At 38.8% G+C, this 22,895-nt stretch overlaps 1 protein-coding gene across 3 annotated transcripts in view; it reads left to right on the top strand.

The window, feature by feature from the left end:
* ZYG11B (zyg-11 family member B, cell cycle regulator) overlaps positions 1-12,053 on the top strand; it is a 74,888-nt gene extending 62,835 nt beyond the window's left edge. For all 3 annotated transcript variants that reach the window (XM_043461306.1, XM_043461304.1, XM_043461305.1), the window contains one exon: positions 7,137-12,053. In XM_043461306.1, the coding sequence (XP_043317241.1) occupies positions 7,137-7,327 (191 nt within the window). In that variant the 3' untranslated portion in view covers positions 7,328-12,053. The remainder of the gene's footprint in view (positions 1-7,136) is intronic.
* The last annotated feature ends 10,842 nt before the right edge of the window (positions 12,054-22,895 follow it).

Below are 22,895 nucleotides of genomic sequence, written 5' to 3'. Positions count from 1 at the left end.
CGGCTGCAGTTCCAGTGGCCCCACTGTTTGCCATCAGATCACACTGTGTGCTGAGAGTCAAGCATGGAACAAGCTCTACAGAATCCCTGCCTTTCTTCCTGGAGGCATTTACTGGAGTAGCATAGGAGAATCACATACAGCTCAGCAATGTCATTGGATGGAGGAGACAGAAATCAGAGTGCAGCAAGACTGAGGTGCCTGAAGTTTGGGGGCAGAACAATGCAGTTACATCTAGAAAGAACTCCAGAAATCTTCATAGGAGTTTCTTGAGTCTTAGGCTGAATACTAAGCTGTACATGCCTAGGGTGAGACTCCTTGAGGCCAAATACCGAAGAGCTGCTAACTGAACAACATGAGCTTACACGGGTTGGAAAATATTTAAATTCTAAACAGTGGAAAGAAGATAATACCTAGGGCTTTCACTGCAGATGCCAGAAGAGCCAGAAGAGATTAGCCCTAAATTAAAGGCTTCTCTAAAGCAGCCCTACAAAGCTTAGAAAACAAGTCTTGAAATGATCAAGCTGCTCTGCAAAAACTGTCTGCCAGAGAAAAACAAAGCACTCTTTTAAAAAAGACAACAAAGTCTACACTCAACAATATGTTCAGTTTTATGATGGGTTGATAGATGAGAGAAGCAGCAGAAAAATATGATCTATAACCAAGGGAAAAATCAGACAGTTGAAACAAACCCAGAAATGATAGTGATGATGGAATTAGCAGGGGAAAATTAAAAACATTTTTTATAGATATGATTCAAGATTTTAAAGAAAATTTGAATACTAAGAGGAGGAAAAGTGAAGTATAAAAAATAAATAAAAATTTAACATGAAAAATATCTGAGTGAGCTTAAGAGTAGATACACAGAAGAAAAAAGGTCAGTGAAATTGAACACATAGCAATAGAGAATATCCAAACTCAAAGAACGCTGGTTGAAAAAAAAAAGGAACACCAGAAGTATCCTGATGTAAATACCAGGCAAAGACATAAGAAAAGAAAATTACTGAACAGTATATCTCATGAGCACAGATGAGGATATTCTTTTAAAAAAATGTGAACAAACAGAACCTAACAGTGTATGAAAGGGACCAAGGAGGTTACTCCAAGAATGCAAAGTTGGTTTAAGATTTGAAAATCAGTATGTTTCTTCCTATTACCAGACCAGGAAAGAAAAGCAATCTAATCATCTCTATAGATGCAGAAAAGCAGACCATTGGCCACTGCCTATGAAAGCAGGGATTTTTACTACTATTCAATTTTTCTATCCTTGCTGGGAAAACAGTTTGCAGTTCATTCCACAGAGGTGTTTTGGATTTTACCTTTTTCAGTCAGAGTGATGACCTTCCAAACAGAATGTTGTCTGTTTACCCTGGAGTTGCTGTCCACAAACCGGGCAGCTCTTTGTTGGTTAGTGGAGAGCGGCTTATGTGCCACTGTCCAAGTGACAACAGAATCTGGCAGCTCCTTGTGCAGTTCCAAAGTCAGTACTAGTGAGAAAGAGGCTCCCTTCTCATGAGTATCCCCTCCTTACATTCTCCAGGTAGCATGACCCTATGTAAGCCAATTCCATTGTATTATTTAACTCTTCTGGGCATTGTCATTCCCATTAGAGTGTTTCTCTGACATCACTCAAAAACATTGTGGCTCTTTCAGGTTTGAAGATCATTGTTTGTCCTTCAGTCATAAGGGTAGCTTCAGTTAATGTCAAATAGCAAGGTAGAAAATGCCCTTACATGGAAATTCTTAGTCCAAAGTCCCAGTAGTCATCTCTGGTAGGCTCACAGGCTTTTGCCGTAACCCCCAGTCTGTCCTTCACATAGGACTATCTCACAGAGAATTTGTCCCTACTAGCACTCCAGCCTCTGTTCCACACTGCATTGGCTAGGGCAGTGTTACTCATTCCCATTTAGCGTATCCAATTAACATTGCTTGAAAGAAGGATTTATATGCTTTCTGTTTTATGATGTTACGTAGGGAAAACATCCCCCAGTCAGTAAAATGTTCATCCTCATAATACAGTTGGATAAAGGAAATGTAACCACTTCACACACCAATTCTCCTACAAACTTTTACCTTAATTCTGTTAATCCTTATATTCCTAACTGCAGTCTCCATTCGGACTTCATCCACAGATTTTAATCTTATAATACTAAATAGGAGAGTGTTTCCCAGCCATACATAATCCTCATTTCCATAAAATATTCAGGTAGAAGAGGCACAGCTTCTTTATAGAAAGTCTGTTTAAACATTCCAACTTTCATAATCCTGTCAATCCTTACATTTTTATTTTCTCTCAGTCTAATTTTAGCCCACATCAGGGCTTCACCAGTGGGTTTTGGTAACTTCTTTACTTCTTAACTAAATTACCCACTCTTGTGAAAAATTCTTTAAGTCCCCAGTAAGGAGTCAAGCCAAGGAATCCTGGCCTTTTGTCAGTCTTTGTCTTGATTAGATAAAACAAATGCTGGTCAGGTTTGGATCCATCTCTAAATGCCATTGGTAACTTTAACCTTTAGTAACCATAGTTCTGACTATACGGACCTTTGTTGGCAAGGTGATATCTCTGCTTTTTAATATGCTGTCTAGGTTTGTCATAGCTTTTCTTACAAGGAGCAAGTGTCTTTTAATTTCATGGCTGCAGACACAGTCTGCAGTGATTTTGGAGCCCACAAAAAGAAAATCTGTCTGTTTCTACTTTTTCCCCATCTGTTTGCCATGAAGTGATAGGACCAGATGCCATGATCTTTGTTTTTTGAATGTTGAGTTTTAAGCCAGCTTTTTCACTCTTCTCTTTCACCTTCATCAGGAGGCTCTTTATTCACCTTCATCAAGAGACTCTTTAGTTCCTCTTTGCTTTCTGCCATTAGAGTGGTATCATCTATATATCTGAAGTTGTTGATATTTCTCTTGACAGTCTTTATTCTAGCTTGTCATTCATCTAGCCCAGCATTTCACATGATGTACTCTGCATATAAGTTAAATCACAGGATAACAGTATTCAGCCTTGATGTACTCCTTGCCCCATTTTGAACCAGTCTGTTGTTCCATGTGCAGTTCTAACTGTTGCTTCTTGACCAGCATACAGGTTTCTCAGGAGGCAGATAAGGTGGTTGTGATCCACATAGTCTGGCTTTAGCGTAGTCAGGGAAGCAGAAGTAGATGTTTTTCTGAAAGTCCCTTGCTTTTTCTGTGATTCAAAGGATGTTGGCAATTTGATCTCTGGTTCTTCTGCCTTTTCTAAATAAATCCAGCTTGTACATCTGAAAGTTCTTGATTCACGTACTGATGAAGCTTAGCTTGAAGGATTTTGAGCATTACCTTGCTATCATGTGAAATGAGTGCAGTTGTACAGTAGTTTGAACATTCTTTGGCATTGCCTTTCTTTGGGATTGGAATGAAAACTGACTTTTTCCAATCCAATGGCCACTGCTGAATTTTTCAAATTTGCTGACATATTGAGTGCAGCACTTCTAACAGCATCATCTTTTAGGATTTGAAATAGCTCAGCTGGAATTCCATCACCTCCACTAGCTTTGTTCATAGTAATACTTCCCACTCGACTTCACATTCCAGGATGTCTGGCTCTAGGTGAGTGACCATACCCATCATGTGTATTCAGGTCATTAAGACCTTTTATGTATAGTTCTTGTATTCTTGCCAGCTCTTCTTAATCTCTTGTGCTTCTCTTAGGATCTTGTTGTTTTTGTCCTTTGTTTTGCCCATCTTTGCATGAAATGTTCCCTAGTATTTCCAATTTTCTTGAAGAGACCTCTAGTCTCTCCCATTCTGTTGTTTTCCTCTTACTTCTTTGCACTATTCATTTACAGACTTCTCTTATTTTTCCCTGCTGTTCTGTGGAACTCTGCATTCAGTTGGGTTTCTTTCCCTTACTCCTTTGTCTCTCACTTTTTTTCTTTTCTCAGCTGTCTGTGAGGCCTCCTCAGACAACCACTTTGCCTTCTTGCATTTCTCTTTCTTTGGGATGATGTTGGTTACTACCTCCTGTACAATGTTATGAATCTCAGTCTACAGTTCTTCGGGCACTCTGTCTACCAGATCTAATGCCTTGAATCTATTCTTCTCCTCTCCTGTATAATCATAAGGGATTTGATTTAGGTCATACCTGAATGGCCTAGTAGTTTTCCCTACTTTCTTCAATTTAAGCCTGAAATCTACAATAAGAGTCTGATGATCTGAGCCATGCTCAGCTCCAGGTCTTGTTTTTGCTGACTGCATAGATCTTCTCCATCTTCGGCTACAAAGAATATAATAAATCTGATTTCAGTATTGACTGTCTGGTGATGTCCATGTGTAGAGTTGTCTCTTGTGTTATTGGAAGAGGGTGTTTGCTATGACAATACTCTGTTAGCCTAATCCCTTGAATTTATTTGTCACCTCCACTGTATTGGCTCAAAACGTTTTCAAGTCATATGTCTGATAAAGTGCTTGTGTTCAAAATATATCATGTACTCTGAAAACTTACGATAAGAAAACAAAATGAGTTAAAAAAAACAAAAGAGTGGACGAAAGAGTTGAAGAGTCTCTTCATCAAAGACTTACAGATAACAGGGAGACCTGCCTGGTGTCCCGTGGTCAAGAATCTGCCCTGCGATGACGAGGACGCAGGTTCGAGGCCTGGTTGGGAAAGGAGGAGCCTCCGTGCCAGAGAACAGCCAGGCTGTGTGCCGCAACTACTGAGCCTGCGTGGCACAGCTAGAGATCTGTGCACTGCAGCAGAAGGTCCTGCAGGACACAGTGAAGATCACACGCGCTACACCTAAGACCTGACACAGCCTAACGAATAATAAATAAATGTATATTTTTTAAAGTTTACAGATGGCAAGTATACACGCATGAAAAGATGCTCAACATCATTAGGATATAATGTATAGATCAATGCAATAGAATTGAGAGTCCAAAACTAAACCCATTCATCTATAGCCGGATGATTCTTGACAAGAGTGCCAAGACAATTCAGTGGGAAAAGAACATGTTTTTCAACCAATAGTGCTGAGAAAACTGAGTAGGCATGTGTTAAAGAAGGAACTTGCATGCTTACCTCATGCCTATATGAAAGTTAATTCAAAAATGGGTTATTGGCCTAAGTATAAAAACTGCATTTACATATGCATAAACACATAAAACTTTTTAAAGAAATAGATATAAATCTTTATGACACTGGATTAAGCAATGTTTTCTTATATAGGATACCAAAAGCATAAGTCATAAAAGAAAAACTAATCTGATTTAATAAAAATTTTTAACACGTTTGTACTTTAAAGGACATCATCGACAAGGTGAAAAGCCTACTCAGAATGGTTGAAAATATTTGCAAGTTATATACCTAATGAGGGACTTGTTTTCAAAATGTATAAACACAATAATAAAAAGAAAAATGACCCAGTTTAAAATTGGCAAGAGATCTGAATAGACCTGTCTTCAGAAAAATATACACATGGCCAATAAGCAGATTAAAGACAATTCAGCATCATTAGAAAAATATAAATTAAAACCATAATGAGATACCACTTTATAACTGCTAGGAAGGCTGCTTATAATCAAAAAGATAGACAGTGGCATGTGTTTATGAAACAACTGTCTCATTCATCGATGATGAGATTGAAAAATTATACAGTCATTTCAGAAAACAGTGATTTCTTATAAAGTTAAACATACATTTAGCATTTGCCCAGCATTTTAGGTGTTTCCTCAAGATGAATGAAATGAAAAGTTCACAAAAAACTTATATTAATAGGATGATCATAGCATTTTTAGTCATTGTAACAAAATGCTGGGGGTCAGGGGAGAACATCCAACAAATGTCCAGTACAGTAACATTAAAAACACGTGGTGTGTTCAATACAATGGAATACTTCTCAGCTTAAAGCAAAGAACTACTATATACAGGTAATAACTTGAATACATCTTAAAAACATCATGTTGAACAAAAGTAGACAGACACAAGATTACATACTGGATGAGTCCATTTATGTGAAGGTCTAGGCAAAAATCTACATCGCAGAAATTAGAACAGTGGTTGCTTGGGATAAGAGGTGCAGGAGAGATTGACTGCAAAGGTGCACAAGGAAACTTTTTTTGTTGTTGAAAATATTCTATATCCTGACTGTGTTGGTGGTCACACCAGTGTATCTGTTGTTCTTGTTCAGTATCTCCTGGAGTTTGCTCAAATTCATGTCCATTGAGTCAATGACATTATCCAACCATCTCATCCTCTGCCTCATATAACTGTAGATTAAATTGGATGTATTTATTGCATGTAAATTAGACTTTAATAAATATGACTAAAACTAAAAAAATTTAAAAGGCACACGTACAGTAAATTCCCTGGTGTTCCAGTGGTTAGGACTCTGTACTTTAACGACCGAGGGTCCTGTTTCAGTCCCTGATCGGGGAACTAAAATTCCACAAGCCAAATAGCACAGCCCTCTCCCTACCCTCAGCCTCTCAAAAAAAGCATGTGTGCAAAAAAAAAATATTTTTTTAAGTTTTAAAAATGTTTTATTTATTTAGGCTGCTTTGGGTCTTTGTTGCGCGCCAGCATTTTCTGGTTAAAGCAAGCAAGGCTACTCTTTAGCTGTTGTGCTCAGGCTTTCCATTGCGGTCGTTTCTGTTGTTGTAGAGCCTGGGCTCTAGGGCTAAGTTGCCTCAGGACATGTGGAATCTTCCCAGACCGAGGATCAGAACCTGTGTCCCCTGCATTGGCAGGCAGATTATCAACCACTGGACCACCAGGGAAGTCCAAAGAAAAATTTTTTTAAATAATGAACATTGGCATATACAATATGACTGCCATTAAATTTTTTTTAAACATTGGAAATGAATTAAAGTACCTATCTTACCCATGTTTTGGGGTCAAAGAAATTTTCTTTTCTGGACTGCCTGTCTTATGGTTATGATTTATATATACATTATATAATATATATGTAATGTTATGAGTGTTACCTATGACCTGTATGTGAGTCCTGCAGTGTAACATCATCGCAGACATTTATCAAGCTCTAACTTATGTTAATGGGCAGTAATAAAACAGCTTAAATTTAAGGGAATAGATAAAAATTATTCCACAAAAAAGGGAGTTAAGTGTTTTAAGGAAAGCTCTTTCTCCTGTTTTCTTTCAGCTTCAAGGTACTGCAGCATGCTGATTGAGGAAGGAGGGTTGCAGCATTTATACAACATCAAAGAACACGAACAGACTGATCCCCATGTCCAGCAGATTGCTGTGGCCATTCTGGACAGCTTAGAAAAACACATTGTACGCCATGGGAGGCCACCTCCCTGTAAAAAGCAGTCCCAGGCCAGACTAAATTGATAGCCATAGGTAATTGGATAATGGAGTCACAGAAATTCTTTTTGTGATAAATTCACTTGGAATGGCTTACCCTCTGTGATGTTTGGGGGGTTTCTCTGATAAGAGTCATAAGATGAGTATGGGATTGACAATGTACAGTACTGCCCATGTGAACAGTCTCTGATTTGTCTTGTGATTTTTAACTTATTAGGCAAGAAGGGTCTCTTCCTTCATCATTGCCTTTTAGGAAGATTTCCACATCTTTCAGTGTTTGAACTTACCTGTGCTTAAAATTCTACAGTTTTATGATGAAGTTTGCACGAACCCTTAGGCCAGACTTTTCTGATTTTTAAAGTCCCTTCCAATCAATTTGCAGCTTCAGATAAGCTGTTAACTTGATTGCTGGCACTGCTTCAGTTGTAAATTTTATACTGCTTCTGTATAAAATGCCTTTATTCTCTGTCTGTGTATCTTTTATAAGATGTCCTTCTTAGTGTGAAAGAATGGAAATCTGAGTCCTCCCCTTGTGAAAGCTACTTACTGGCTAGTGCCAGGATGGCTGGCAGAAAATACATTAAAAACTACTAAGGGAGAATAGAGGTTAGGAACTGGGAAAAGGCCTGCTCTTGAGGTATTTTTAAACTGGGACTGGCTGATCTTCTGGAACCCACCTCTCCTAAGACACTGAGCAGTAGCTTGTTCTTTGTATTAATTTTTGGAGGCGTGGACTGCTGCTTCCTATACAGACTGCAGGTTACTCTCTAGAAATATTTCTCCAAGCTACCATGGTGTAAAATATTACAGCATTCTGTGTTAGAGATTAATTAACTGTCTGAATCTCTTTATGTCATATTGTGAAAAATTCGTCTCTTGCTAAAACCGACCATTCTTTTCTCTCTATTTCAAAGTCATTTTGTTCAGTGGAATAGAGACCATATGTGGTGTTACCTGGTCACTTAAAATAATAATTAACAACAGTAAATTTTGCCACAAGAAGTTAATTTTCTTTTGTTTCAAAATACATGTATCTTACTGTTTTCATGTTGGGGAAAGATATCCACATCTCACTGCCAAAAATAAATAAGAAGAATTAGATGATTGTTAAATGTAATGATTCTAGTTGCAATGCAGAAAAGGAAATATTTTGTGATAGGTTATTTTTTAGACAGTTGTCTTTTCTTTAGGAGAGTTGTTATAGTAAAGAATCAGTTATCAGTAATGGCAGTTGGGAGGCAGCAAGTCACCAAAAGAGTTATTTTCCATTTTAAATTTTAGGTTGTGAATAAGGTTAACCTGCAGTCTTAGATAACTGCATTTTTTTCATAGATGGCCAAAATGTTTTCAATAGAGATTTTAAATGGTACATTTAAATCATTGTGATCATTCAGAAGCATTTTTATTTAGAAAGGAGCTGGCTTATTAGTATGCTATTAACATTTTGACATACATGTTTCATACCACTATCACAATAATCATACTTGAATTATTTGGTACTCCACAGAAATAAAAACTAAAAGAAAATAGGTATTTAGAGTTACTAAAAACCATTGTAAATTGTGGGTTAATTCTGACTCAAGGAATTTTTATAGGTGTAAGATAAATTTTCACAGATTAAGTATTTCAAAGGAAATGGAAAATTCTTTTTTAAATGTCCCCTTTTCCTGGATTTAAATATCTAAGGCAAAATGTAGAAAATAGGAAGTCCTACAGTAGCTTAGAAGTTGCTAGCTGGGTGGACCATTTCCAGGTCTTCTGGCTTATGTAGTTAAGGAAAAGCCTTTTTGAGAAGTTTGGCTTCAAGTTTCTGTTGTATCCTATTCAAAACAAAAGTACATGCTCCTTGTAGGCTAATCCTAGGATTTTTGTCTTTATAAATTGTTTTCAAATATGGCTAAAAATGTATGGAAAACAATTAACCCCTTCATTACTCAGAATAACTTGTTGAATGATGAAGACTCAAATATATTTAAATTGAGATTTACTATTTTGAGCACTGGTAATGGCCAGATATTTCTGAGTCTTAAAAGCAAAATAATTAGGCACATCCCAGATAGATAAAATTTTTAGTGCCTTTGTGATTGGGATGACTCTTAAAATTGTGTATCTAATTATGGCACGGAATTGTCTATAAGATCTTAAATCTGACTACAATTCAGTATATAATAAATTGAGGGCTTCCCTGGTGGCTCAGATGGTAAAGAATCTGCCTACAATGCAGGAGACCCGGGTTTGATCTCTGGGTTGGGAAGATCCCCTGGAGAAGGAAATGGCAACCTATTCCTGTATTCTTGCCTGAAGAATTCCATGGACAGAGCAACCTGGTGGGCTATAGTCCATGGGGTTGCAAAGAGTTGGACACGACTGTGCAACTTTCACTCATTCATATATAAATTATGAGGTATAACTGGCCTGTCTCTTAAGATAGAATCTATTCGGCCTCCTGTTTGCATTTGTACACTAGAATGTAATGAAACTTGGTGCCTTCAAGGGTTACCTCTTCAGTGGGTTAGAGGTGCTGTTTCAAGCACAATTTAGACTAGGGTTGAACCACTCATTGCTCAAATCATTGGTGCGCTCAGATATTGCAAATTATCACTACATAAGTCCACAAACAGCAAGGTTTAAACCTACTAAAGGAAATGGGATTAGACTTTTTAGACTGCAATGATGCATGTTGTTATCAATGAGTAAAACAAGAGCAGTCTGAAATTAAAGCAGAAATAATTAAGGTATATCATTCTTCCCATCAAGTAAATTTTGCTGTTCTCGTTATACTCTAAAAAAATCATTTTGTCCTTTTGCAGTTGAAACATAAATCAAGTAGTAATAAGTTACTTTACTCTCTGGCCAAATACTCAGTGGCTACTGATCTTAGTTGAGAATTTTAAAAATGATATCAGACTCACAGACCCAGGAATTGACCTTAAATGTTGCTGCTTCTCACTCCTGGACAGAAATGCTATTTGGTGGCACTAGTCAATTCAAGTGAATGACCCAGGTGGAGATGAATCCCACACGGCAACTGTGGAAATTTAATTTCATATCTTTGGTTTGCAAGCTTCCAAAGAATCAGGGATTCATGTTTTAAAACACTGGTCCTAAACATCCAGCCTAGGAAGTTGATCTTGCTGGTGGGACCTTTTGAGTTGGCCCTTTTTCTCCCCAGTCAAGTCACTTGGCTGTATTTTAAATTATGCATTGCTCAGGATAGTATTGGGCCATCTTCTAGATCTTTGGAACACACTTTGATGAAAACATATTTTGTTTCACTGTGTGCTGAATTAGGGTAGAATCAATTAATAAACCATGGTTTTGGCTTAGTGCTTTAGAATGTCTGACATTGTCCCTCCCCCTGCTCTCCACCCCTTATGAAACACTGTGCAGCAGTACCCAAGGTTGAAAAAGAGGTCATGAGTAGCCAGGAAAATAAACTTCTGTATTGTATATGTTGAAACCTACCCTTCTCCTGCCTTTTAATAGTATGTTTACATTATTTGGTTATTGTGCAACTTTTATCTTGAGATAAACAGTATTAAACTGAAGGTATAAGTTAAAGGCAGTGTCACACTGTCAGCTGATGTGGGCAGTTTTATCTGTATGTTACTTTTTTGGGGACTTTATATGGCTAGGGTTTCCAAGTAGTGTTCTGAGACAACTTACAGAGAGAGAGGTTTGCAACTTATGGTTTCCCTCTGAAATCCACTGTAGCATTGGATATTGAGTATTTAAACTTTACCATTTGCTTTGTATTGACACATTTTTCATTTTTTGTGTTAACTCATGAACTGTTTATTTAAGTAATAATGCAAATCCAAGCTTCATCCAGTGATGAAAATAGCAGTATGATAGAAGATTTTGCTGAGTGTGCTTAAAATGAGTAATTGCTTTGTCTTTTTTAGTGTTTCATAGATTTTGCATGACATGTACACTCCTAATTATTCATTCTTTGGTTTCCAAATCTTAACTGAAGACATTCAATGTTCACCCAAGAAAGAGCTTTCTCTGCCTGTTTTTACCCTCCCCCAATATTTTTAATAAATTATGGGAAAACCAATGCTATTTCTCATTTTCTGGATGAAGCAAAGCTCTGCTGGAGAGCACAACCTAATTGCATAGCTAGACAGAATGGCTGTTAAGAATATTCAGAAAATCCAAATATATCAAATTATGAGAAATAATAAATAATTTGTTAATAATATGTGCTTAATTTTTGAAGTTACTCTGGAAAATTGTTCAAATTGGGTTCTTTTAAGCTTATTTTAATTAGCTTAGAAGCAAGAAGCTACTTAGCTAATGAAACCTGTAACATACTTCATAAAAGCAGGAAATTCTTGAGAGCATTTAATAACGGGAGGACGTTATGTCAAGATTTATACTCTCAGATAACCTGTAAGAATAAAATTTTAAATCCCTGACTTTTGTAGAATTCCCACTGTCAAATTCTCACTGACTTGTGAGTGTGGAAAAAGGTATCTTTTGCTTGCATTCTGGTAGAAGAGTTCAACTCTTTTCAAAAGATATGAAAAATTCATTGGAAAATATGTATACATTTCAAAGTCTCCCAGTTATCTGGACTGAAGGCACTGTTCTCACTGTGGCCAGATGAATGGGAGTGTCCTGTACCTGAATCATGCTAGATATTAAATCAGGACATCGTTAGGTATTAATGTTGTGTGTACAGATTTTTGTTTGGGGTTTTTGGTTTTTTTTTTTTTTGCTTAAATAAATGTTACAAATTTTATGTAAAGTGTGTCTTGTCTACATTTATTCTAGACATTTGCTTTAAAATTTTAAACTAATGCAGATTCCTTGGTCATCCACTTATAACAATTGCTTTCTCAATTGGCTTTCTCAAAGGCCAGTGGTTTTACTGCAAAAATTTCCAGTGGTTTTTTTTTTTTTTTTTCCAGGACCTGGAACTCCATTCATTCATTTCCTTAAATTCCCATGCTAGGTGCTGTTTAGGCTTCCCTGGTGGCTCAGACAATAAAGAGTCTGCCTGCAATGCAGGAGACGTGGGTTCGACCCCTGGGTCAGGAAGATCCCTTGGAGAAGGGAATGGCTACCCACTCCGCTATTCTTGCGTAGAGAATTCCATCGACAGAGGAGCCTGGCAGGCTACAGTCCACGAGGTCACAAAGAGTAGGACATGACTGAGCAACTAACACAAACACAGGTACTGTTCATGTGTTGGAACTTATATAAGTCCTTCAGAAAACGTATAGTTTTATCAAGAAGAGGAAGTAGTAAACAGATAAATATCACATAACACAGACCACTCCACAGTATTTGTTTAGAGCCACAGAAACTATACCTAGTCAAGACTGGGCTCCCATCAGACAGCCCAAGAACACTTCTAAAGAGCATATCTGAGTTGATAGTCATTCACACAACTATTGAGATAATTAACTGGCATTATTGTTTAAGTGCATTTAGTGAGGGAGGCTACCAAAACACATAGTATTATTAGGAACTGCCCACCCTGGCCAGGCACCATAGTAACCATTTGCATGAGTGATTTTATGACAGGAGGTCCTAGTAAGGAACATGGAACATTAATAAGCCACCACCAACCAGGAGAGTTTGGGAAAAGTCAAAAGGGGATACCATGTGTTGGACCACCTCCCAGAATCCTCACTGGTATCCACCTTGGCTGAGCAATGTGTGCATACCAAGGAGGACTCAGAGTGATTGGCCAAAGACAACCCGGAAACTAATTCCATCACCATAAAACCCGAGACTGAGCTATGTGGCAGAACAGTTCTCCCAGATTCCCTTACCCTACTGCTCTCCACCCGGGTGCCCTTTCCAATAAAATCTGCTTTGTCAGCATGTGTGTCTCCTCGGACAATTCTTTTCCATGTGTTAGACAAGAGCCCACTCTAGGGCCCTGGAAGAGGTCCTCCTTCCTGTAACAATATAAGAAGTCCATGGCCAGGAAGAGTCCTTAGTAACTTTAGTTTCAGAAACCTCATTTTATAATTGAAGAAACTAAGTCTTAGGGAAAATTGTTGTTTTTCAGTTGCTGATTCATGTCTGATTTTTTCCGACCCCATGGACTGCAGTACACCAGGCTTTCCTGTCCTTCACTATCTCCTGTAGTTTGCTCAAGAACTCATCATCATTCACTGATGCTATCCAACCATCTCATTCTGTCGACCCCTTCTCCTCCTACCCTCAGTCTTTCCCAGCATCAGGGTCTTAATGCTCTTGCCCAGATCACACAGCAGGTCAGTGACAAATTCTGCATTTCAATTCTTCCTTCCAAATTTACAATTATTATTGCAATAATAGCATGAGATTGCTTAGCTCTTAGACAATTGCGATTAAGCATCAAATGAATGGTGCAGAAAAGAATGCACCAAATGGTCTGAAGTGGAGGTTGCCCATCCTTACTGATGGTGTAGGGCAGCATTAATGTTTAGATGCCATAGAATTGTTGATGAACGGTCACTAGAAATACTGCTGCTTCACTAATATGCAAACATGAGATAGATGTATTAGAGTGATAGGGTTTTTAAAAGTATTTTATTTATTTTTATTTATTTGGCTGCACTGGGCCTTAGTTCCAGCTCTTGGGATCTTCAATCTTTGTTGGGGCATGCAAGTTATTTAGTGGCAGCATGGGGACTCTCAGTTATAGCATGTGAGATCTAGTTCCCTGACCAGGGGTGGAACCCGGGCCCCCTGCACTGGGAGTGTGGAATCTTAGACACTGAACCACTAGAAAAGTCACCTTTAAAAGTAGTTGTTTTTTTTTTTTTAATAATTTTTATAATAATTACTAGCTTTTCTTAACCTTTCATTGTCTCTCCAATAATTCATTCAATAATAACATGGTATCACTGTGGGCCACACATACTGAGGAAGATAAATACCTTTGGACAATATTTAACCAAACAAGTTGTTGAGCTGTGTTGTCTATAGCCAATCTTCAAAAAGAAAAAAAGCAAGACTTTCTCCATTCTCCCCCCTCCCTTACCCTTTTCTAGCAGTTTTTATTATGTAGATTGGCCTAGTCTCTTGGCTAAATTTAAATTCTTTTCTTCTGAGTATCTTTCTACTTCCTATTCCCTATTCTTAATCTGCATTGTAAGAATCCAATGAATAGCTCTGGGTAACTGCATAACTCTTCAAATTGAGAGGAGTGGGTGAATGTCAGAAACCATGAGTACTCACATTACTCTTTTGTCTTTTTATAATTTAAGATTCCAATGCAGTCTGAAAATTCAGCCTATATAAAAGAGCAAGTCACAGGGTGGGAGTATGCAGCTCTTGACTTCTAGAAGCCAGCCTTTGGAGCGGGTTTGTGGAAATGACACCAGGTTTTGCAGATGAGTGGCTTGTTCCTGTGCATTCGTAAGACAGCTGTTTAAAATCATCTTGCAGTGCCTCAAAAACTGTCACTAAAGGAATGTCTCTCCTAGATTGTGATGTGACTGTAAGAGTGAAGAACAACAACAAAAAACCTCAGCTCTCCTGTCACTTTACATCATTACACAGAAACGGAACCATTTTCAATGACAAAGCTAGAATGTGATTGTCATATTTCAATATGGAGATTAAGGAGTTATCAAACACATTTTCTACCTAATTCTTGGTTTCATCAATTCAGTCTTAAATAAAGCCCTTCAAAACTGGAAATAATATGAATAATGAGACAAGTACTGTATTTAACCCTCAAACATGTTGTAAGGGGAAGAGAATTACTCCTTATTTTAGAAATGAGGGGAAGCCTAATGATATGACTTACTTGTCTCACAACACATATATAGAAAGTAATTTGTAAATTAAACCTAGATACTGTTTTGACACCAGCTTCCCCACTCTTTGAAGAATCTTTGCTGCTTTGTACAGTCTCAGTAGTGATATCTTTGAGTAAAAAGACAAATGTGGGATTTCCCTGGTGATCCAGTAGCTAAGACTCCAGGCTCCCAATACAGGGGGCCCAGGTTTGATTCTTGATCAGGAAACTAGATCTCACTTGCCACAACTAAGAGTTCGTATGCTGCAACTTAAGATCCCACAGGCCTCAAGCCTCAACGAAGATCAAGGATCCCATGTAATGCAACTAAGACCTGGCACAGCCAAATGAATAAAAATAAATATTGTTTTTAAAGACATGTATAATCAAAAAAGTCCTCTGAAACTGGTTCATGAAATAAACCACATTATTGTTTGTGGATACTAGCAATGGATTTAAAGAATCTCTTTTAAAGACCTATGGGAACAGATCAACTATGTGATTTGAAGTCAATCAATTACCACTGTGCCAAATTCTATTGTAAGAAGGGTATAATTTCAAATAACGCTAGTTTTCAGTACATTCTGATGATTGACTTAGAATTCCATATATCCAGAAAATACATACAGGCAAGCACTATGCTAAGCATTTTTTTATGTATACTTTTTCAGCTAAGCCTGGCAACAACCTTGTAAAGAAGATAATTATGACATTCGTGGGTAAGGAAATTGTGAGGTATGAAATAACTTTGCCAGCTTCACATGTTATGAAGTTTCAGAGTACACATAAGATTTAAGTCTATTAAACTCTGAAATATATGCTCTTAAACACTGTGCTATAAAGGGGAAAACCAATTTAACCATTCAGGACAATCCAAATATAATTTAAACATTAAGGCCATTCCCATTCATACTTTGGCCTTCCTCAAAGGATGGAACCCATTGACAGTTTTCCAAGTTTATGATTTGCAACCTCACTCGCCCTTAGTGTCATTATTGTAGTGTCTCCTACAATAAAACATAAGCCTTTTAAAATTTAGGGAGAAAATTTCCTCCCCAAAATAATAGGGCTAAAGAGACCAAGAAACCACCACAATGATACAGATAGAGATTACTTCAATGTAAAAATATCTGAACATGCCTTATCTAACTAGTATGGAGCTTTAGAAGAGTCACCTGCCACAACAGACCTCATTTGTACGGAGGTCTCCAATCAAAGGGGCACTGAGCACTGAGACATTTCCAAATAATTGTATAAACAATTCTCATTGGAACCTTCCATCCTTGGAAGCTCTAAACCAACTCCCCTGTCATATGAAGCCAGTATGTAAACCTTTCCCCACAGCTGTTCCAGGAGTTAGTTTCTATGTAGGTTATTACCATATGTGTAATAAAATTTCCCTGTTTACCTACTGTCAGTTAATTTATAGGTCTCCTTCCACCTCCAACAATCGGACCTAAGTTGGTAGAGGAGTTTCTCCCCCCATAAGCCTTCACAGTAAGTTCATTAAAAAAAAAAATGTTAAAACTAATAAACAGGGAGAGATAATGTTGGAATAAAGGACAGTACTTTAAATGGATGCATGTAGTTTTATATGTATCACTTGTCCTTATTTTACTCATTTTCTGCCCACCTGTGATAACTTGGAGACAACAAGAGTCTTTTTGGATCGGCCTTAGAGAACAATTTCCTTAGTTAATTTCGTTTCCCTGGAGTGGTTTGTCTTTCTTCAAGTTCACTACTTAAGTGTGTTACCTTTTACTAATCAAATTAGTAAAGAGAGACTGGGGCTTCCCAGAAGGCTCAGTGGTAAAGACTTCCTGCCAATACCTGAAGAGATGTGGGTTTGATCCCAGGGTGGAGAAGACCCCCTGGAGGAGGACATAGCAACCCACTCCAGGATTCTGCCTGAAAAATCCCATGGACAGAGGAACCTGGCATGCTACAGTCCAGAACTCAGAGTCGGACAAGACTGAGCGACTGAGCACAAAGAGGGAGACTAGTCAAGAGGGAGATCTCAGAACTCCAGGCTGCTGCTGCTAAATCACCTCAGTCGTCTCCGACCCCATAGACGGCAGCCCACCAGGCTCCCCCGTCCCTGAGATTCTCCAGGCAAGAACACTGGAGTGGGTTGCCATTTCCTTCTCCAATGCATGAAAGTGAAAAGTGAAAGTGAAGTCGCTCAGTCGTGTCCGACACTTAGTGACCTCATGGTCTGCAGCCTACCAGGCTCCTCCCTCCATGGGATTTTCCAGGCAAGAGTACTGGAGTGGGGTGCCATTGCCTTCTCCGGAACTCCAGGCTGCCCGTCCCTAAATACAGGAAGCCTTTTCTTTAGGGCCACTGATACTTCGTACTGCTCTGTGATTCCAGTTCCTTCATTTTTTAAGCAGGATCTTTCTATAGTAATAGAGGTTTTACTGCTGATCATTACAATAGGAAAAATAAACCAAAGCTGCAGGCATAGATAAGACAAGACTTAATAGCTAGTCTTTGTGTTTTTGATGCCCAGAAAAAGACAATTGCTCAAAGTCTCAGAGCTTCAAATGACCCTTTTCCTTAGAAATTATCCTGTCTACTAGAAAACAAAAAAATGACACATGTGGTGTTGATCTCTTAGTTTTTGAAATTTGGTAAGTTTGGTATTCCAGAAGAGGAAGTGAAGCTCACAGGGTAACTACCTAAAGGTAAGGTGGAGATGGAATATGAATTCCGGCTTTTTTGACATCAGAGCTCATGATCTTTCTCCTGTATTTCAGGCCAGTTCTTGTTCAGTAGCTCAGTCGTGTCCGAATCTTTGTGACCCCATTGACTGCAGCACGCCAGGCTTCCCTGTCCTTCACCATCTCCTGGAGCTTGCTCAAACTCATGTCCATTGAGTCAGTAATGCCATCCAACCATCCTGTCCTCTGTCATCCCCTTCTCCTCCTGCCTTCAATCTTTCCTATGCCAACATAGCTAAAGAAATTTTACAAAGTTCCTAAAGAAATCCAACCATGATCTAAAGAATCTTGACTATAGTTTTCTCATTTCATTTCAGAAGTTTAATTTCTTAAGACTTTCCAATTTATCTGTTCCTGCACTATCCTTCCCCTATTCTTCAGAGTTGTTAGGAAAAGGGAGGGGAATGTCAGGGAAGGGCTCTCTAAAGGAAGTGAAGTCTTAGTGAAATCTGAGGGATTAATATGAATTACTTAGTAGGGGGAGGTAGCATGGACAACAATCAGTGTGCCAAAGTACAAGTCTAGAACTGAAACAATTTCACTATATGATGTTAAAATGAGAATGGAAATGAAATGAAAGTGTTAGTCACTTGTGTCGGACTCTTTGTGACCCCATGAACTATAGCCCACCAGGGTCCTCTGTCTATGGAATTCTCCAGGCAAGAATACTGGAGTGGATTGCCATTCCCTTCTCCAGGGAATCTTCCCAACCCAGGAATCAAACCCAGGTTTCCTGCATTGCAGGCAGTGTCTTTACTATCTGAACCAGAATACTAATAATTTAAACTAGAGATACAACCAGGAGCCAGATCATGAAGGACGATCTAAGCCATCCTAAGAAGTTTGGATTTTATTCTGAGGACAATGGGGAGACATGGAAGTGTTTTAAACTGGGGAGAAACATCATCAGATTTGTGTTTAGGTAGAATACTCATTTTAGGTGGGTAAAAGATTGGTTGGGATGGGTCTGGTAATGGATCAGTTAGGAGCATAAAATAAATCATCAGAAATTATTAAACTGAAGTGGAAAACTGGAGACTAGGTAGGGGATGGACATAGAGGAGATTAGGGGAGGAAGGGCAGGAGACACAGTTTATGACAAAAATTTGTTCCTCACTAAGTAGCTGCAACCTTGCCTCTGATTTTGGGGACAAACTTCCTTTTACAGCTACAGTTGATTTTTTCCAGGTAGCCATTTCACATTTTTTTTTTCAAACAAATATTACTGGCTACCTTCTGTAAGTTAGGCACTCTTGTTTTTAGTCACTAAGTTGTCTGACCCTTTTGCGATTCCATGGACTGTAACCTACCAGGCTCCTCTGTCCAAGGGATTTCCCAGGCAAGAACACTAGTTCAGTCCAGTTGAGTTCAGTTGCTCAGCTGTGTCTGACTCTTTGCAACCTGATGGACTGCGACACGGCAGGCTTCCCTGTCCATTACCAACTCCTGGAGCTTGCTCAAACTCATGTTCCATCGAGTAGGTGATGCCATCCAACCATCTTATCCTCTGTCATCCCCTTCTCCTCCTGCCCTTAATCTTTCCCAGCATCAGGGTTCCTTCCAATGAGTCAGTTCTTCGCATCAGGTGGCCAAAGTATTGGAGTTTCAACTTCAGCATCAGTCCTTCCAATGAATATTCAGGACTGATTTCCTTTAGGATGGACTGGTTGGATTTCCTTGCAGTCCAAGGCACTCTCAAGAGTCTTCTCCAACACCACAGTTCAAAAGCATCAATTCTTTGGCTCTCAGCTTTGTTTATAGTTCAACTCTCACATCCATACATGACTACTGGAAAAACCATAGCTTTGACTAGATGGATCTTTGCTGGCAAAGTAATGTCTCTGCTTTTTAATATACTGTCTAGGTTTGTCATAGCTTTTCTTCCAAGGAGGAAGCGTCCTTTAACTTCATGGCTGCAGTCAAAATCTGCAGTGATTTTGGATCCCCCCAAAATAGACTGGGTTGCTATTTTCTTCTCCAGGGGATCTTCCTGACCCAGGGATCAAACTTGCATCTCCTGCATCACAGGCGAATTCTTTACTACTGAGCCACCAGGGAAATCCCTTGGCACTATTTTACACCTGGGTATAACAAAGTCTTTTCCCTCATGTCAGTTCAGTTCAGTCGCTCAGTCACATGCAACTCGTTGCGACCCCATGCACTGCAGCACGCCAGGCTTCCCTATCCATCACCAACTCCCAGAGCTTGCTCAAATTCATGTCCATTGAGTCGGTGATGCCATCAAACCATCTCATCCTCTGTCGTCCCCTTCTCCTCCTGCCTTCAATCTTTCCTGGCATCAGGGGCTTTTCCAATGAGTCAGTTCTTCACATCAGGTGGCCAAAATACTGGCGCTTCAGATTCAGCATCAGTCCTTCCAATGAATACTCAGGACTGATTTCCTTCAGGATTGTCTGGTTTGATCTCCTTGTAGTCCAAGGGCCTCTCAAGATTCTTCTCCAACACCACAGTTCAAAAGCATCAACTCTTTGGTGCTCAGCTTTCTTTATTGTCTAGCTCTCACATTCATACATGACAACTGGAAAAACCATAGCTTTGACTAGACGGACCTTTGTCGGCAAAGTGACGTCTCTTCTTTTTAATATGCTCTCTAGATTGATCACAGCTTTTCTCCGAAGGAGCAAGCATTTTTAAATTTCATGGCTGTAGTCACCATCTGCAGTGATTTTGGAGCCCAAGAATATAAAGTCTATCACTGTTTCCATTTTTTCCCCATTTGTTTGCCATGAAGTGATGGAACTCGATGCCATGATCTAATTTTTTTGAATTTTGAGTTTTAAGGCAGCTTTTTCACTCTCCTCTTTCACTGTCATCAAGAGGCTCTTTAGTTCTTCTTCACTTTCTGCCATAAGTGTGGTGTCATCTGCATATCTGAGGTTATTGATATTTCTCCCAGCAATCTTGATTCCAGCTTGTGCTTCATCCAGTCCAGTGTTTCACATGATGTACTCTGCATAGAAGTTAAATAAGCCTTACTGATAAGGCAACATTTGAGCAAAAATTTGAAGGAAGTAAGAGAGATATCCATGAATATAACAAGCAGTCCAATGGTGCTGGAGTAGAATAAATAAAGGAGAGAGTGGCAGAAGATGAAGTAAGAGAAGGGCATGGAAAAGAACAGATTATGTAGAACCTTGGAGAACACCATCCTTATGAATCTTTATATTTTCCCTGAGATGGGAAGCTATTGGAGGATTTGGGGTAGATGATGTTTAAAGTGATCACTCCAGTTGCTGTTGAGAACAGATTTTAATGGAACAAGCCCGAGAGCTGGGAAACCAGACAGGAGGATATTGTAAGAATCCAAGTTGGTTCTGACAGGGGCTTGGACCAGGGTAGCAGGTGGAAGAGATGAGACATAGTCCTTGGATATATTTTGAAGACAGAGTCGACAGGATCTCCTAACAGATAGGATATTGGATATAAGAAAAAGAGAGGAGTTAAAAATTATTTCGAAGGTTTTGCCACAAGAAACAGAAAGGAAGGAGTTGCCATATACTAAAACAGGAAAGACTGGCAGGAAAAGCAGATTAGGGTAAGGACAATAGGAGTTTACTTTTGGACACATTAGGCTATTTTGATAACCAGGTGTATATGTTGAATAGAACACTGAATGTATCACTCAAGTTCAAAAGCAAGGTAGAGTCTAGACATAAAACTTGGGTATATCAGCATGTAAATTTCTTTTAAAGTTATGAAAATAGACAAAATTACCACAAGGAAGAGAGAGTGGATAAGGAATATGTATACAAATACAGAGTCTTGGGGGTACACAAAGATTTAGAACTATGGGTGATGAGAAATCAAGAGGATGAGAAGGAGCAAAAATGAGGTAGGAGGAGAAGAGAAAGAAGAAAAAGGAAGGCATGGGAGAGGAGGATGAGGAGAAGATGCATCCTGGAAGCCAAATGGAGAAAGTATTTTTAGGGAAGAAATGATCACCTGGGTCAAATGCTGTGGAATAAATACAACAAGAGAAGAGTGACAACTGAATTCAGCAACCTGGATGTTGAGAAGAATGGTCAGTGGAGTGGCAGGGGGAGAGAAAATGGTAAGAAAAAAATTGGAGACAGCATGTACAGACCACATTTTGGATAAGTTTTGCACATAAGGGTGAAGAGATATGAGGGCAAGACCTGAATAGGTATTAAGTACTAGAAATTAGGTCAAAATAAGTGGTTTTTTTTTTTTTTAATTATGGGAAAAGTATCAGCTGGTGGCAATGATCCAAGAAAGGGGAAAAAATAATCCAGGAGAAAGAAAGGATGCTGCTGGATGATATCTTTGAATAAGCAAGAGATGAAACCTGTTGCAGAAGCCCAGAACTAGCCAAATAGCCAATATCCATTGGATCATAGAAAAAGCATGAGAATTCCAGAAAAACATCTGCTTCTGCTTCATTGACTACGTTAAAGCCTTTGACTGTGTGGATCACAACACAGTGGGAAACTGGGGAAAATTCTTAAAGAGATCAGAATACCAGACCGCCTTACCTGTCTCCTGAGAAACCTGTATGCAGGCCAAGAAGCAACAGTTAGAACTGGACATGGAACAACAGATTGGTTCCAAATTGGGAAAGGTGTGCATCAAGGCTATATATTGTCACCTTGCTTATTTAACTTATATGCAGAGTACATCATGCGAAATGCTGGGCTCGATGAAGCACAAGCTGGAATCAAGATTGCCAGGAGAAATATCAATAATCTCAAGATATGCAGATGACACCATCCTTATGGCAGAAAGCAAAGAGGAATTAGACTCTTGATAAAGGTGAAAGAACAAAGTGAAAAAGCTGGCTTAAAACTCAACTTCAAAAATCTAAGATCATGGCATAACTGGTTCCATCACTTCATGACAAATAGATGGGGAAACAATGGAAACGGTGATAGACTTTATTTTCTTGGGCTCCAAAATCACTGTGAACTGTGACTGCAGCCATGAAATTAAAAGATGCTTGCTCCTTGGAAGAAAAACTATGACCAACCTACAGAGCATAGTAAAAAGAAGAGACATCACTTTGCCAGCAAAGGTCCATCTAGTGAAAGCTCTGGTTTTTCTAGTAGTCATGTATGGATGTGAGAGTTGGATGATAAAGAAAGCT

Source organism: Cervus canadensis, chromosome 2 (genome assembly GCF_019320065.1).
Source record: "Cervus canadensis isolate Bull #8, Minnesota chromosome 2, ASM1932006v1, whole genome shotgun sequence".
NCBI classification, from domain to species: Eukaryota; Metazoa; Chordata; class Mammalia; order Artiodactyla; family Cervidae; genus Cervus; species Cervus canadensis.
The sequence above is the reverse complement of the archived record's forward strand: the minus strand, read 5'-3'. Positions and strand labels throughout refer to the sequence as shown.